This window comes from Mercurialis annua, linkage group LG2, assembly GCF_937616625.2.
Source record: "Mercurialis annua linkage group LG2, ddMerAnnu1.2, whole genome shotgun sequence".
NCBI classification, from domain to species: domain Eukaryota; kingdom Viridiplantae; phylum Streptophyta; class Magnoliopsida; order Malpighiales; family Euphorbiaceae; genus Mercurialis; species Mercurialis annua.
The window spans coordinates 48,895,725-48,913,849 of record NC_065571.1 but is presented as its reverse complement, the minus strand read 5'-3'; the positions used below and the strand labels follow the sequence as shown (position 1 = coordinate 48,913,849).

The 18,125-nt window shown below is 33.4% G+C and overlaps 2 protein-coding genes across 3 annotated transcripts; both read left to right on the top strand.

Moving 5' to 3' along the window:
* Positions 1-803: 803 nt before the first annotated feature.
* Positions 804-3,478, top strand: LOC130014447 (RNA-binding KH domain-containing protein PEPPER). Its single transcript, XM_050363354.2, has 6 exons — positions 804-1,121; positions 1,251-1,509; positions 1,612-1,760; positions 1,835-2,110; positions 2,505-2,696; positions 3,150-3,478. The coding sequence occupies exons 1-6, from the start codon at positions 867-869 to the stop codon at positions 3,348-3,350; spliced, it is 1,332 nt and encodes a 443-aa protein (XP_050219311.1). The 5' UTR covers positions 804-866; the 3' UTR covers positions 3,351-3,478.
* A 7,698-nt stretch (positions 3,479-11,176) lies between these two features.
* On the top strand, positions 11,177-15,356 carry LOC126669794 (pentatricopeptide repeat-containing protein At5g24830). 2 transcript variants are annotated; one of them, XM_056104436.1, is made up of 8 exons: positions 11,177-11,341; positions 11,440-11,597; positions 11,895-12,026; positions 12,225-13,781; positions 13,900-14,301; positions 14,419-14,582; positions 14,745-14,817; positions 15,040-15,356. In XM_056104436.1, the coding sequence occupies exons 1-4, from the start codon at positions 11,333-11,335 to the stop codon at positions 13,642-13,644; spliced, it is 1,719 nt and encodes a 572-aa protein (XP_055960411.1). In that variant the 5' UTR covers positions 11,177-11,332; the 3' UTR covers positions 13,645-13,781; positions 13,900-14,301; positions 14,419-14,582; positions 14,745-14,817; positions 15,040-15,356. The 2 variants fall into 2 exon arrangements, with proteins under 2 accessions (XP_055960411.1, XP_055960410.1); XM_056104435.1 differs by lacking the exon at positions 14,745-14,817.
* Positions 15,357-18,125: the final 2,769 nt, after the last annotated feature.

Below are 18,125 nucleotides of genomic sequence, written 5' to 3'. Positions count from 1 at the left end.
GTTTGGTTAGTTTTGTTGTTCACCCAACTTTATTTAGGGCGGGGCGAAATCTTGCTTGGCCTGGCTATTTTTTTACAACTATTTTACTCTAAAACGATATGTATTTAATTATGGATTGGGATTTCTTGAGGGGGTCATGTTCACGATCTACACCGTTCATTTTGTAATGAACGGTGTAGATTAAAAAAGCATAATTTTAATCAAATTAATCTACACCGTTCATTTTACAATGAATGGTGTAGATCGTGAATGAACTTGAAGGAATCCCAATCCTTTAATTATATTTAGTACTTATTAAAGAGTCATTCAATTTTTCTATTTCTTTTACTCTTAGTTTAATCAATTTTTTAAATAGCGGTTATAAGTTATAACTAAAATAATTGAAAATAAATTTGAATATGATAATTTTTTTTATTTGAACCTAATTATGGTGAAAATAGAAAGGTGAAAAAAGATATAGAGTGATGAAGTTACAAACAATTAATTTTTATTTTTATAATACTTAAGTAGTTTACTTTTTATAAGATATTTTGTTTTTATTTTCATACTACAAATTGCAAGCGTACATTTATTATTTAATACAAATATAATTTATTTTAGAAATTTTATAAAATTACATTATAGTATTATATAATTATAATTAACTTTTTTTGGAGTAATAATTATAATTAAATTTTATATGGAATTTAATTCAATTCAACTAAACAAAGCTTTTAATTGTCTATTTTGAAAAAGGATTCCTTAAATTGACTAGGAATGTGATGATGTCATATATTCCCAAAATTATTAAACTGCTGTGCAATTTAACATCACAGAAAAGAAGTCCTTTTGTTTAAGCGAAAGCCACTAAGTTCTAAAGAAGTCTGATGACGACCGTCATGTCTGTGCCACCAGAAACCGATGCGGCGGTAAAGATAGAAGAAGCGGAGGAAACAACAACAACAACACCGGAGGTAAAGTGGCCAGGATGGCCGGGATACAACGTGTTCCGGCTGATTGTTCCGGTCGTCAAAGTCGGAAGTATAATTGGCCGTAAAGGAGAACTCATTAAAAAAATGTGCGACGAATCTCGCGCCCGGATACGCGTCCTTCAAGGCCCTCCGTCCATCGCCGATCGCGTTGTTAGTATCATTACCTTTTAATTTTCAATATTATTACTTTTAAAATTAGGGTTACTGTCAAACTCATGTTTTTTTTAATTTAACTGTGCATCTCACAATGAATCCCTAATTTGTATGTTTTTCTTTTAGGTTTTGATAACTGGAAAAGAAGAGCCGGAAGCAGCTCAATCTCCTGCCATGGATGCAGTGATAAGAGTGTTCAAACGTGTCAGCGGTTTATCTGCCGGTGAAGGTGATAGTGTTACTTCAGCTGTTGCTGGTGCTGCATTTTGCTCCATCAGTTTATTAGTTGCGTCGTCGCAAGCGATAAACTTAATTGGCAAGCAGGGATCTACAATCAAATCGATCCAGGAAAGCTCCCGTGCCACTGTCCGTGTTTTATCAGAAGGTGCGGTTCTAGCAGTTTCCGTCTTTTATAGTTAAGCAATAGGGTTCTTCCATCTTTATTTAGTTTAGAAATCGGGTTTTGATGCCTGCTTTTTTGTTGTAGAGGAAGCGCCTTCGTATGCTGCTTCAGACGAGAGAGTTGTTGAGATACATGGTGAAGCTTTAAATGTTTTAAAAGCATTAGAAGGGGTTATAGGCCAGCTGAGGAAGTTTTTGGTTGACCATACGATCATTCCTTTGTTTGAGAAAAATGTAAGTTTCAGTGTTAGTATTAGAAATTTCCAGGCTTGAGTTAGAATTTCTGATTAATTCATAGTCTGTTGCAGTCCAATGCAGTAGCCTCTCAGGACCGCTCAGCTGATGTTAGAGCTGATAAAATTTATCCCTCACTCCCTTCCCTCCATTCAGCTCCTGCATCTCAGGTTGGAATTGGTTCTGAATACTCTCTGTCCTTGAAGCGAGATCCTTCAATGTATGATCCTGAATCACATCTTGACCCAAAAATCTCGCAATCAGGACTTTCACTTTATGGGCACGATTCTTCACTTAGCGGATTACGTTCAACAGTGCTTGGTCGCACAGCTGCTCCTATAGTTACTCAGGTTTGTTTAATCATTACTTATTTCTGTTAAATGTGATTTATAGTTTTTGATTATATTAGGGCAACTGATTGGCTATAGTCCTTTATTGAGTAAAGTCCATCAACTGTAATAAAAGACTTTAGGATCTGTCTTTACTTATTGCAGTTGGGCAAGAGGCTAGACATTCTATGCCAAATGCAATATCATGCCTGAGAATGTAAATATCTTATATTTAGTTAGATTTTCAGTTAGCTTTATACTGCAAGTTTAGATGGAGGAAATCTGTCTTGCTTTCACTTGAACTCGCATAGATGCCGTATGATATATGTAACGAGTTCATGGAGAAGTCTTCATTTAACATCATATTAATTGCCTACCTATAATGTGATTGGTCCTGATGAATTATTTCATTCAGATGACACAAACTATGCAAGTACCTCTCTCGTATGCTGAGGACATCATTGGAGTTGGTGGATCAAATATTGCATACATTCGTCATACTAGCAGAGCAATTCTTACGATACAGGAGAGTAGAACACCTGATGAGATCACCGTGGAAATCAAAGGCACCACGTCTCAGGTTCAGATGGCACAACAACTCATTCAGGTAATTGCTTTTCTATAATGAGATTAAGCATTTTGCTATTTGGCACATTCCAGTTTCACTTTTTTTTTTAAATGGCAAACTTTGTGCCAGATTGTGGCAAGCTGGATATACGTTATAGTACCTGGAATGTGCTCATGAAATATTTTTTTCTCTTTTGGCTGACCTATGAATTTTAAACTTAGCTTCACTTTTTCTCAATGAAAAAGATTGAACAGACAGAAAAGTAAAGCATGGTATTTCCACAACTTTGTCTTCACAAGCAACTTAGATAATGGAAATAGACCCACCCTTTTATGATCATATGAATCTTACTAAATTTGACAAATTGATCATTTGGATATGTAACTATTCAATCAATTTTTGTGAAGCATTCTGCTTTACCTTGGAAGAGATGGTTGTGCATCTGTGAATGCTTTTAAATTATTTGTTCAAATTTGGAATTATTGGTTTCAGGACTTCATTAATAGCCAGAAGGAGCAGACTGCTGGCAGTATTTATGGGAAAGTGGATACAGGATATAGTTCATATTCACAAGCAGCGGAGACCACCTACCCTTCATCTTCTTTTGGATCACATCTAGGAGGATATGGATCATCAAGCTTTGGCGGGTATGGATCCCCCGGAGTAGGAGGTTATAGCAGTTACAGGTTTTGAACGTTTGCATGAAATTTTCCCTGTAGGATATTTTACTTTTTCAATATAATTGGAATTTGTGTTTGGTCGTATTCAATTTTAGAATAACATATTTGAATTATTAAATAAAGTTACGTGGATTGACAATACATACATGTCTGTATGGAATTATAGGATGTTTAGGATAAAATGTGTAATCTTAAATAGAGTTTTAGAATATGAAGTGTATCCAACCTAGCAGTAACATAGCATAGTTTAATAAGAGGGTAACTTGTTTGTTCGAGATTGAGATTCAACTACCTGCTTGAATCCCGTCTGGAAATACTATTAGTCGTTTCTTCCTCGATCAACAAAAGTTGGTTAATCATTGCATTTTTGGGATACACATTATTTTACTGTGAATTGTTAACAAATAGCATACCAATCCTGAATCTGCAACTAAATCATCTTATTATTCACACATAAAACTCTGTCAACTACTTAACCACTATTTATATATAATTTCCAACTTCAACACCAAATTGCCTGATTTAGTGGCAAATTATGAAATTAGTAATTAGAATCTCTATTATCTTGTATATATAACTGCACTAATCCCTAATTATTTACCATATATGAACAGTTTGAACCTTAAATCCTCCAAACATGCTTTCAAAAAGTGTCTCGTATCATATTGTATAAGGTTCATAATGTTCTCTTGAAGCTTGATGTACGATTGCCATTGTTACTCATGATGTTAATTAATTAACTGAAATGCTAGTTGTTTGTATTATTTAGAGATTATGTCTTCTTGGGCAAGAGGCAGACGTGATGAAGACCCTAAAATTAAAATACTTGGGATGTTTGATAAGTAAACAATTTGAAGATGGTGATAAATGTCTGCCATTGTAAAAATTTATGTAAAAATTTATTCTGAAACAGTCAATAATTCATAGTTAAGCCTCTTAATCTTGGCAAAATCATAACTACCCACCTTTACAGATGAGGAAAATTAATGCAAAGTTTCAAGACGCACAATGTTAGAAAATAATTATAACTGAAAACGAAATTGCTTTGAGGCGTACAGAAAATTGATATTGCCCAATATGAAGCGATTTACCCAAGATACAACAAAGCATAAAACTCTCTTAATAAATATGCAAAACGCTTAGCTTTTTATAGGCAAGAAAAATGTATTATCAAACATTATGTTTTGTCGTAAAAGGTTATGTTGTTTCATCGTACCTTTTAACTATGATAGTTATTTGTTTCAAATAAATAAATGTAACAAAAAGAAATTAATAATGCCAAATCAAAGCTTTGAACCCTAGACACTGAATTCTTTTTTCCTGGTTCAAATTGATTGGAGATATGAAAAGGAATGGCAAGCTAATGTTCCACATATATACTGGTTTCTCTCCCTCCCTGACCTTTAACAAGAATGTGTATTGTATACTTGCAAACACAAACTGACCTGTTCAATTCAGTTATACGAACTTGACAACTTTTCTCTTTCTGGTGGTGTTATGATATCCTAACCTGACTTTTCAGGGTGTTGTTTGAATCAATTTGGCAGGATTACTTTTAGATTTTAATGTCAGTCAAACTGCAATGCTCATTTGCTTGCAATACTTTGGCTAACTCTAATAGATGCTAACATGGAGGAACTTTCCACCACTGGTCTCATGTTAAATTGAGGACAAGACATGATTATAATGTGATATATTACAACCGAAGTTATCATTTGACTTGGAAATCTAACACCACCACAATTCCGTTGCTGGTATTAAATTATCCAATTATTTAAATCTGGATCGTGTGTTCATTTCTTGTTCGAGATATGGGGATTGACTGGTGTATGGGAGCTGAACTGTTAGAGACATGCCTCTCGGAATCCAATGATGGGAATTGGACTTATGGTGCAGGTAAGGCAATCTTCTGCACATACATGGTCTTTCTCTTTCTTTCTTGTTTGACGTTTGTACATAAGTATGCACAATATAAGCAAAGAGGGTTTATTTTGGAAAATTTAAGGTCAAGAAACTTGTTTGTTAGCATTTTATGTGTGTGATCCTCAGTTCTCTTATGAAGGATTTGGGAATGATCCTAGGGAGGGTGACTAATTATGAAATTCCCCTAATATTTATCGGTTTCAATATTTATATTTACAAGCTGGCTGTGCTTATGATATTGCCATGAAGATACTTTTCTTAATTGGCAGGCGTAAAGTTATGATGCTGAAGGGGAGTATGTGGAAATACTGGTTGCCACAACTAAAAAAACTAGAGAAAGAAAAAAGGGACTTTTTTGGAAAATTGTACATTGATCAAATTGTACCTCTGAAATATGGATACCCTACGAAGCATGAGGCAGAGGGCCGGACCTTTGCCACAAAGCAAAGCAACTACTCTAGCAGACACAGAAAAGGATTCAAGTCCAACAGATTTCAATAGCTCTTGAAGTTGATCATTGTAGGATCAAGTTTAAAGTTTATATTTGGCTGAGTTGATTATTCTTGTATATCTACTCGGTCTATTTAGTAAGTCTCATGTCCTTATGGGTTTGTTATTTCGAGATTTTGTTTGCATTGCTTTGGGGATCATTTCAGGTTTTTCTCAATCAAATTCTTCTGCTATTATCAATGCAAAAGAGGTGAGAAAATGAGATAAGGCAACCGAAGAAATCAAATAATATCACTGTGCTGAGGATTATACATATGAAATAAAAATGTATCCTGTACAGAATCGGACCAGACACCCTGCCCATTTAACCTTCATACTTTACAACTACTATTGTGATTCTAATTTACTGCCCCAATAACTCAGGAGCTATGAACCGCAGGGCTGAGTCGGGTTACAGTAACAGGATGAGTCGACCAATTCCATATTATGGTGCCTGGGACAGTAGGACAGTAGGATTCTCCTACCCAAAATAATGGAATATCTTACATAGTACTCTCATAAATTTCAGAAAGATGTATCAATAATTACCATGTAGAGATCATTATAGCTCAGGATCAGTGTTGAAATCTTTCACTGCCCTGTCTCTTGTATCCAAAGTAATTGTCCCATCAAGCCTACTATACTGTATAGTGTATACAATACTGATTCAGTGAAAACTCAACCACGTCCAACGTGCCAGAAAATAATTGAATTTACGGGTCTCTTGACACAACTGCTGAAGGTTCATCAAATTACAGGATTAAATGAGAGTGGAGAATCCTAATAACTCCCATGACTAAACTATACTCATTCTGCAGGACGATTGATCCATCATATGCCGGCATCAAGATTCAGATATACTTATCAGAGTAGCTTCAACATTATAACCAAGCTCTTTACAGCTATATGAGCAGGGCACACATTATCATCCCCAGTCAATGGTGACAACATCTATATATTCTATATTATAAAGTTGAAGTTTAAAACCCTGTACATTGTACAGTTTTTAACGAGCCATGGGTTAAATTAGATTTGAATTGTCCTATGGCTAATATAATGTGTTGGTGGAAATCAAAAATCTGTACATTGTACAGTTCTTCACGAACCATGGGTTAAATTAGATTTGAATTGTGCTTTGACTAGCATAATGTGTTTGTGGAAATCTATATTAATTGTGCCTAAAAAGAAAAGCAACTCTCATGTCCTATAAATACACTCATCAATATAATACAAAATGGGACCTTTTCTTTAAATGCCAAAATATATAACATTAGTGGAGTTAACAACATGTAGAACTCTTTATCTTTTCAATTTCACAAATTGGTTTACAACGAATGCATGTGAACAAATAATTACCTACGGTGTCATATAATAGTACTTTGGACATTGTGCATATAAAATTGTAGGCCAGTTTTGGAAAATAGGCCTCTTTTTTAAAAAAAAATATGAATTGAAATCACAGCTGTCCTCTGCATCTCTATACATAGAGCTCTATAAAAATTAAATTTGAATATCTACACATATCTTACAAGAGCCTTAAATTGCGGGCAGCCGTTCCGTATGTTTTGTACTACTATTCAATTTCTTATCACAATTTTAATTTTCAATTCTCAAGACATAAAGAAAGGACTTTGCATTGCCCACCTACCTTACATGATAAATATAAATTTATGAATTTCGTAGGCTGCCTCACACAACTCTGCGAACTGAGGTTGATTTTTTCTTTAGGTGTTTCAGTATTGTGCAAATTATTTCTATTTTTAAGGCTTTTTTTTTGTTCCAGGTGCTTTCGTCTATGCACAGCCATATCACATTAGGTAATATCATGTATCAAGATTATTAATATATTATGTTCAATCAATGTACACTATTTATTTTAAAAAAAATGGCGTAAATTAACTTAATTATTTTGTATTATCTCTCGACAAAATATCGACTTATTATCTGGAGAAAATTACAGAATTGGGCCAAAACCGGGCTTTTTTTACATTTTTGCTAAGGGTGTCCAATTCTTTCACCTATGCTAACTTCTCTTTTACATTAAATGTCACTAAACGGTAAAATATTACATCTCCTACATAATTAATCCTAGCCTTACATTTGTCATTTTTTATTCTTTTTTTTCTAACCCATAATTTTCTCTCTCCATTGTTCTTCTCTCTCTCTCTTTTTTCTGTAAATTTTTTTATTCAAGATCTATGAAATATAGACAAATCTAACTATTATTACAATACAGCTAATGGCGGCGGCGTTTGAAGGGTCGACGGTGGAAGCTCGACGAATGGCGGCGTGGACTCGGAGGTCATTGTGCAGCCAGACGATGGAAGCTCGACGAATGGTGGCGGCGTTTGAAGGGTCGGAGGGGCGGCGCGGGGTTAAGGAGAGAGTGCGGTGGAAAGGGTTGGTGGAGACGGTGGAGTTGAAGAAGAGGCGTGGGTGGTGGAGCACTTGTGAAGTGAGTGAGATGTGAGATAGAGATGAAGTTTGAGTGGGATTTTGGTGGGTGAAAAAAGAGTTTGTCAGTAGAAAGCTAAAATAAAAAAAAAGACACCGACGGAGATGACTATTGATTAACCTGCATTTTTTATATCAAAACCACCAATCCAAAACCAATCGCCATTTTTTTCTTTCTCTGAAAATAATTACCTTGTTTGGTGAGGCGTCATGCAAACAGACAAGGAGATTTTCATTATCAGAGCCTTAGAGTTCATTGTTCGAACTGAATAAATTATCAAAGCCTGATGACTCACTTGATTCTCAATTGCTTAGTTCGGTTTTAGAAGGTATTGATGCTTTGAAGCAAGTTATTTGAGGTGGAGGATTCGAAATTCTAGGGGCTGAGCAGTGAAGAAATGGAAGAGGAAGAGTTATGAGGTTAATATTAATTGGTAAATGTGTTTATTTCTTGAGAAATTTATGAAGTAATTTGTTAAAAAGGTTTTGAATGAATAAGGATTTGTGGGTTTTTGATCTTGGGTAAGAACACTTTAAATTTTATTTGTGGTTTGATTAATGTGTAATTGATAATTTTGAAATGTTTTTGAAGAGAAAATGATTTTGAATGCCGTCAGATTATTTTATGAGTGCAGGTGATGAAAATGGAAGAGATGGTATGATGGGAACGAAAGAGATGGAGTAGGTTAGAAATGATAATTTTACCATTTTTTAAAAAGGGTCAATTTGATCATATTAGTCTATAATAATGCAGGTTAATCTTGAAGTGGCACTTGAATGTTATGTAGATTGTGTTTTTTTAGATAGGCATTGAGTTCTAGTGATGGAATTATTACAATTTGGATCATGAAGGGTAAAAAATTCATAAATTATGTTTATATTGAATGATTTATGCCAATGAGCCATATACTAGGATAATCTGAAGCTCACATAGTAATACCTAAATCAAGCGTTTTCTTTTCCTTGAAGCATCCATACTCAATTTCTAGGCTTAAATCGTATGAAGCAACAACAAGTTGGAAAATCACCATTTAATACATTTCCAATACATCTCAAATACATTTTCGATACATATCAGATATATTAAATAATTTTAAATTTATTATTTAAGAAAAATAGTTACTCGACGCATAGATGAGTTAATCTTTTTTTTTAATTTTGGATCGAAAAGTGAACTAGATGTAGTAAATTGAAGTTTAATTGAATTAATTAACTTTTAATTTTTAATTTTTAATTTTTATCAATTTAATTGAATCAACCGATGAATATTTGATACATATAAAAAATATTTGAAAAAGATATTTGATACATCTATGATACATATACGGTACACCTCGAATACATATCCGATACATTTGCAATACATATTTGATACATATTCGTTGTTCGAAACTTTTTTTTTTATTGTCTTTTTTTAAGTTTTATTACTAATATTTTTATACATCTCCAAGACTGATTGAAAATTTTATTACATGTATTACATATATATATTTTGTATACATATTTGATATATCTCTGATAAATAATTTATATATATGATAGATATATTTTTAAAATGTATTAAACAGATACATCGTTAATATATAATTTATACATGATATATACATCCTTAATATATGTCTTTTAGATGTATTTGTTAGATACATATTTCATATACAATTAAATCATGTTGTACATATTCGATACATTTTGGATACATATTTGATACATCTCGGAAACAATGCAAAAACTTTATTGTGTGGGTTTTATTGATATTGTTGACTATAATTTAATGAATGATGATGATGGTATCACCTATGTATTGCAGTGTTTGTTGGCCTCATATTTGGAAGATAGAGTTGTTGATTAGGATGGTGTTCTGTAATGTTTAATAAGACGACATTATATTGTTATTAGTTTTTTTTTATTTATATATCATGTATATACATATTGGATACATCAATGATACATTATAGATACATCACCTGATACGTCATAGATGTACCACCGATACATTATAGATACATTATTGATACATCATAAATACATCAATAATACATTACCGATGCATTTTTGATACATCGTAGATACATCAATCGATTTTTAAACTAGTGGAGTAGCCCATACAAGTGATAATTATATGTTAACGCTAGTTCATCTTTGATCACAAGTCAATTTAATTATTATGCTCGAGAGAGTGTTAGAAAATGAGAACATGAATAAAACATTCCCTCTTATGATACATTGCAGACTAAATTTTTTTTAACTATAATTTTGTTATAACATAAATGTTAATTTATGATACATTATACATACATATTTGATGTATAATTTATACATTGTAACTTTTATATTAAAATTGATGGATTATTATAAGAGGCTATTGATATTATTTAATGCGTGAGTTTTAATTAAAATATGTGATACATATATCTTTTAATTTTAAATATATTATACATACACCTTCGAGACACATAAATAATACATATTAATAATATATTTATTTATTTATTTATTTATTTATTTATTTTTGTTAAAGAAAAATGAAAAAATAATAATCAAATATGTCCTTGATACATATCTGATACATAACAGATACATAAATGATACATGTTTGAATAGTTTTGACAAACTGACGCGTGATTGGTGCACAGCTTTGATGCGCGTGGCAGACACATGTCAGACGCGTTTCTGACGCGTTTTTGACCTATTCTGACGCGTTTTTGACTTTTTTTGACCTGTTTTGTGTGTGCCATATGTTGCATCCTCATTGGTAAGGTATTAAATGTAAAGTTTCAGCTTTTTGAGGTGCTCATGTAATATTTCAACAAACTTAGCATTTTTGTTATTTTCTTCCATTTTTTGGATATTTTTGTTATCTTCTCTATTATCTGGATAAGTGGGCTTAGGCTTGAAGATATTGGGCTAGGTGCTGGGCTTTTAGCTTAGGCTTGAAGATGTTGGGCTAGGTATGGAGCTTTTAGATCACCCGCTCACCTCTCTCATCAAACAAAGTGGCGCCGGCGAAGACGCAGAGAGATAAACAGCAAGAACAGTGTTAATGGTGAGTTCTAATTATCGCTTCTGCTCATCGGTATAACACTTGCCGGAGCCGCCGACAATAAAAGAAACTTTGAATTTAGATTGAGGATGGCCGCTGTGAGTTAGCTGAATTCTTCTCTATACCTCGAATTATTTCATTTCACTTAGATTGATTTAGTTTTTGAAAACAAATTGTGTTATTGTTTGGAATTTAGCTGTCAATATCATGTGGAGAATCAGCTGCATATTCACAACTATTTATTCTCCGATTTTTGGACCGGACGATTGACAACATCAAGCACAATGCTGCTCAGATGTGTGCTAACATTTTCTGCCGTGAATCAAGTATTACCGATCCAAATGCAATTGCTAGGTAACTACTCCGTGTTTATTTTCTTCAATTTACTACCTTATTATTTTTATAAGGTGGGCAAAATTAAGGTGGTAAAATTATACTATTCGATTCTAAATTATATTTTTTCAAAAGGATTCAAAATTATAAGGTGGGCAATTGCCTACCATACGCTGTTCCTTATAAGGTGGGCAATTGCCTACCATACGCTGTTCCTAGGCCGCCCCTGCTTTTATCTTCCTTTAGTTTGTAAAATTGAAAAAGGCAGTTGAATGGTCCTGGTTACTCTTTTGACGATATGGTGGAACTTCTTAACAGTTGTTCGCTGTTAACAAGTAATGATTGGTTTTCAAATAACAAGGAACACGATGACGAAGGTAATCCTCAGGTGGTTTTCAATGTCTTGGATGCTATGCTCAAGGGTAGTTTGGAACGGTTGAAATCTATGAGGTCAGCCTTCTCTCTTTTTCGTCTCGTCTTTGTATGCGTTCTAGATTTCGTAAAAGCTTTGCCTTAGAGAGAATGCTGCTTTATGAGAACTGTGGTTGTGCTATATGTATGCATTAGTGTTGCATTTATTTATTGTTTCACTCACATAAGTTGGACAACTATGACATTGGTGTTTGTTTTTGGCTTTAAGTTTTTCAGGGAAGGCATATCATCCGTTAAGGTTGGCCTTGCTGGATGTGCTGTGAATGTTAGTTGTACAGGACATGTATCTGTAATCAGGGATTTATGTTTGGCTGGCAAGTTGGGAGCAGCTCTATGGCTCAGGAGAAAAATGGTACAGAAAGGCTCTGTTCCTGATGTTTTCACCCACAATTATCTGTTGAATGGACTCTGTAAAACTGGGGATTTGGAGCAGGCTGATTGGCTTATCAGGGAGATGTTAGAAGTAGGTCCCTCTCCAAACTGTGCCACTTACAACACGTTTATAAAAGGTCATTGTCTTTTGAATAATGTTGATAAAGCTCTTTATCTGTTCTCTACTATGACTGATAGCGGTGTCAGGCCGAATAGGGTTACTTTAAACATACTTGTGCATGCTCTTTGCAAGAAAGGCCTTTTGGCGGATGCCAGGAAACTTCTGGGAGAGCTATTGGATGGTAATGGAAAAGCAGATTCAGATTTAATAACCTCAACTATACTTATGGATGGCTGTGTCAAGAACGGAGATATGGTTCAGGCCCTTGGTTATTGGGAGGCTATGTCAAAAAATAACATTCCAGTGGATGTTATTGCATATAATGTTCTTATCCATGGATCCTGTTTGTCTCAAGACATGAAACTTGCATATCACTACTCATGTGATATGCTCAAGAAAGGATTGCTCCCAGATGTCTTTACATACAACACTCTTATGTCTGGTCTTTGCAAAGCAGGAAAATTCTATGAGGCTTGTTACATTCATGATGTTATGTTGAAAATGGGTGTTGCTCCTGATCATATTTCATATAAAATGGTGATTCAAGGCTTGTGTACCCAGGGGGATGTTTTTAGGGCTAGTGAACAACTTCATAGTATGTTAAAGAAGTCAATGGTACCTGATCTGCATGTTTGGAATCTTATGATTGATGGTTTTGCGAGATGTGGAGATCCTGCTAGTGCATTTATCATTAGAAAGCAGATGTTCTCCTGTGGGGTTTTACCAAATGTGTTCACCTACAATGCAATGATTCATGCACACATAAAAACAGGAAACATCGTTGATGCATATTCTCTTAAAACAGATATGCTTTTTCATGGTCTTTCTCCTGACGTGGTTACCTATAATCTCTTAATTGGCGCAGCTTGTAATGCAGGGCAAATTCATGTTGCAGTTCATTTGTATTATGAAATGTTGAGAGGTGGATGTGAGCCGGATATAATAACTTACACTCAACTCATTAGGAGTTATTGTATGAGGAATAACATGAAGGTGGCGGAGGAACTTTTTGCCAAGTTACTGAGTTCCGGTCTTATGGTTGATCATGTTCCTTTTCAGATACTTATCAAGAAGTATTGCTCAATGAGGGAGTGCGATGTGGCATTCAACCTCTATCAGAAGTGGTTGACAAGGAAACTTTAGAGTTTTCTGCTAAGCGACTTTTGTACAGGAGCAGAACAAAAAGTCTTTGTATTTGCATTTCTGAAAATTTACTGATTACTGCTAAGCGACTTTTAGTTCATGGGGAAGTTTGAATCTTGCACATGATCTTTCTTGAGGTATGCATCTCTTTGGATATCTCACTTCATGAAAATGTTTTGTTCAGTATCATTTTTCCTTGTCTGAAAGATTTGGAATCTGTAACCATAATATAATTCTTTCTACTTGCTGTCACAGTCAGAAAATGAAGCTATGTTCGTCACATCAGTTAGAGACTCAGAGTTCATTAGCAAAGGTTAGAGAAGCGACAAAGATGAAGACCTCATATTTGCAGCTGCTGTTACATTTTCCAAGAAGCAAATTAAACCCTACTTCAATTGTCACCCTGTTCTTTTGAGAACGACCATGATTATCTGCAGTTAAATAACCAAACCCTGTAAAGCTTTTGCTGAGTTGAGTTCCTTGAAATAGTGCTCAGGTTGCGTATGGGTGTAAGCCATGAAATCTTGGAAAACCTTATTTGACATCAGTTGTCAGCCTCACTAGAACTCGAATGGCTCCTTGGGCACTCATCTTCAAAGCTAAAACTCTTCTTTCATAGCTGTAAATGAAGCTTGGTTTGGATTTTAGTAGAGGCGGGTGAGGATTCAAGTGAACTCGTACTCAATTTTATCTTAATCTTGCTTATTAAGTTATATAGACTACTGCTGTGAACAGTTGGAATTATCAAGAATAATTTATGTTTGCTTTACACAGGAGAAGTCTTGTAGCAAGACGGTTGTATACCTTCAAATATTGCCTCCATTCGTCATACTAGCAGAGCAATTCTTATGATACATGAGAGTAGAACACCTGATAAGATCACCGTGGAAATCAAACGCACCGCGTCTAAGGTTCAAATGGTACAACAACTCATTCAGGTAATTGTCTTTTTATTATGAGAGAAAGCATTTTGCTGCTCGCAATATTCCAGTTCACTTTTTTTAAAAAAAAATCCCAAAGTTTGTGCCAGATTGTGGCAAGCTGGATATACATTTTAGTACCTCGAGTATGCTCATGAAATACTTTTTTCTTTCTGGCAGACCTATGAATTTGAAAATTAGCTTCACTTTTTCTCAAGGAAAAAGATTAAACAGACAGAGAAAGTAAAATATGGTATTTCCACAGCTTTGTCTTCACTAGTAATTAAGATAATGGAAATAGACCCACCCATTTATGATAACATGAATCTTACTAAATTTGACAAACTGACCATTTGGATATGTAGTTATTCAATTATTTTTGGCCAAGCATTCTGTTTTTCCTTAGAAGAGACGAGTTGTGCATTTGTGTAAGCTTTTAAATTGTTTCTTCACTATTTGGAATTATTGGTTTCAGGACTTTATTAACAGCCAGAAGGAACAGAGTGCAGGCGGTATTTATGGGAAAGTGGATACAGGATATAGCTCACATTCACAAGCAGCGGAAACCACATATCCGTCATCTTCTTTCGGATTGCATCTATGAGGATATGGATCGTGAAGCTGAGGCAGGTCTGGATCCCCTGGAGCAGGAGGTTATAGCACTTACAGGTTTTGAATGTCGCTGTCGGATATTTTTTTGTTTTTCAATATAATTGAAATTTATATCAAGCCATATTTGATTTTTAAATAACATATATAAATTGATAAATAGAGAAACTTGGATTGACTTGAGGTCTATTTCCGGGACTAGGTGAAATGGGTACATTTTCGTTTGTATGGAATTACAGGATGCGTAATCTTAAATATAGGTTTCAGGCATGAAAATATTTAAATAGAGGGTAACTTGTTTGTACCACATTAAAATTCAACTACTTCCTTGAATATTTTGCATCTCTTCTGGAAGCATTAGTAGTCGAGTCTCCCTAAACAACAAAAGTTGGTTAATCATTGCATATATGGGGTACAAAATTGTCCATTATTTTACTCTCAAGTGCTTAACAAGTAGCATGCCATTGCCACTCCTGAATCTTATTGTTCCCACTCGGAAAAAACCCTGTCAACTACTTCACCATTATTTATATATAAGTCATCGCACAATTGTTTTAAATTAACAAGATTTCAAGGCTGTCAATTTTGGATACAGTTTGTTTAAACGACAAGGCGTAATACGAAGTAAATTGGGCATGAGTTGATTTTATAACTTTATATGAGTTTGGATTATAAACGAGTTATGCCTAATGCATAAAGACCCATATAAATATGTTTAGTTAATTGTTAAATATGGCTTGAATAAATTTATGTAACGAATATTTGAAAGTTTATTTTATTATTTTTTAAATATTAAATTTTATAACTATTTATATTAAATTTATTATTGTAATGTGTTTTACTTTAAACAAGTTAAATATGTTTTTGTATCCACTTTAATTATATGATCCGTTTATTAGCTAATGCGCAAGACAATTTGTGTCGTGTTAAATTGTTATATAAATAAATCGTGTTCATATTTGAAGTTTAATTTTGATATAATTACTTAAATAAATTGGTACATACGATCTGTTTAGGCTTAAATGCTCCAAAATCAAGAACTATCGTATGTTTTTGGTATTTAACATGAACTTTTAATTTTGGCATAAAAATATACGAACTATCTGATTTTTGCAATAATAACACGGGCGCCATATTGGGCATAACACGACACCGTTTTTGCCCTAAAACGGCACCGTTCTTTTACCTAAAATGTCATCGTTTTTTGAAGGATTAATGTCAAAAAAAATCACGAACTTTACATGTTTTCTCATTTTAATCACGAAGTTTAAATTTTGTCATTTTCATGCACGAACTATCACTTTTTCCCAAATTCATACACGGTGCTGAGGTGGCATTCATTTATTGGTGTAAACTAACCTCCACCTCAGCGAATTACACCAATATAGTCGTGACACCTCAACACCATGTATAAATTTGGGAAAAAAAGATAGTTCGTGCATGAAAATGATAAAATTTAAATTCCGTAATTGAAATGAAAAAAACATGGAAACTTCATGATTTTTTTGACATCATCCCTTTTTTGATACTTCATGTATTTTTATGCCAAAATTAAAAGTTCGTGTTAAATATCAAAAACACGTGAAAGTTGATGATTTTTGGTGCATGTAAGCCATCGGTTCATTACAGGATAACACAATTGTCAGCCATATATCAAACATCGTCTATATGAAATAACACCAAACTTCAATTTAAAGCTTAAGGGTAACAATGATTTTCAATTTTATTGGCTATAATTAGAAGGATGAGTAATTTTTATGCTTTCAAAGCGTAATGTTGTTAAAAAATTAAATTTTTTCGACTTTTTGAAAATATATTCATAATTTTAAGAAGTTGTAAATATATCCTTTAGTTTGCCGTAAATCTATCTATTTTGCCAAAATTGATTATATCATGCCTACAAAATGTGTGATTTTTTTTAAATTGAAAAAAAAAGAATTATTATTGGATGACATATGGTTCGGACAAATCAATTTTAAAAAAGTTCAAATCGATTTTGAAAAATTGGATAGATTTTCAACAAATTAGCCAAATTGGGATAGATTTACAACTTTTGAAACGTTTGAATATAACTTTAAAAAATCAAAAAAGTTTAGCTTTTTAATACGAAATTTTTTTAAATAGACTCAGTCTGTCACGTCATCCGTCGACTAAATCAATCACATTATAACACATTTATCAACCACTTTCAAAGTGTGGCTATCCATTTGATCTTGACATCATGTCTTTCAAATAACAAAAATGGTGATGAAATTAATTATATTAATGTATATATATCAACCTTTTGTCTTCTAGAAAATGCTGATTAATATTAGTGTAAACGCTTAATTATTCATGATGTTTCTCTAACCACTTTGTTATTCGCTACTTAATTTCCATATGATTCACACATTTATGATTTGTTTTCGTGGATACATAGTATCACTAGTCTATTAATTAGTTGTTTCATCATTTATAAACTGAAAAATATGTGATGATTTGTCACCCTGATGTAGCGGAAGTATTAGTAATGACAAACAAAATAAATCTATGAACTGCTGATTAATTTCAAAATATAACTTCCAAAATATATTGGTTCGAATAAATACTAGTAATTAGACATTTAAAATGTTCGTTGATTCAATTGAATATCGAAATTGGAAATAAAACTAAAATTGTTCTAAACATCAAAAATTGTGTCACCAGAGTCTTAAATTTACATATAAATACCAAAGATATTGAAACCCTAACTTGAATTAAAAAGGAATAACTAAGCGGAATTAATTAAAATAAGTATATAATCACTTAAATCACAATTTTAGATGCGCAAACGATTGAATTTGGCCCAAAAGCAATAAACATCGTGTATAACACTAGTTGGCTTGTTTGTAATAAAATTAAGAACGTTTCTAATAAAATCGCCTAAATCGCACACCTTGAACTTTTATAGAATTGTAAAGCAGCTTTTCAATT

What these genes read in the sequence shown, in the direction of transcription:
- LOC126669794 (XM_056104435.1), top strand. An exon ending in GATCCAAATGCAATTGCTAG is followed by an intron (nt 11,598 to 11,894) that starts GTAACTACTCCG and finishes ACTTCTTAACAG; the next exon opens with TTGTTCGCTGTTAACAAGTA. An exon ending in GAACGGTTGAAATCTATGAG is followed by an intron (nt 12,027 to 12,224) that starts GTCAGCCTTCTC and finishes TAAGTTTTTCAG; the next exon opens with GGAAGGCATATCATCCGTTA.
- LOC130014447 (XM_050363354.2), top strand. Translation starts at nt 867, where the DNA reads ATGACGACCGTCATGTCTGTGCCACCAGAAACCGATGCGGCGGTAAAG. An exon ending in TGTCCGTGTTTTATCAGAAG is followed by an intron (nt 1,510 to 1,611) that starts GTGCGGTTCTAG and finishes TTTTTGTTGTAG; the next exon opens with AGGAAGCGCCTTCGTATGCT. An exon ending in TGGCACAACAACTCATTCAG is followed by an intron (nt 2,697 to 3,149) that starts GTAATTGCTTTT and finishes TATTGGTTTCAG; the next exon opens with GACTTCATTAATAGCCAGAA.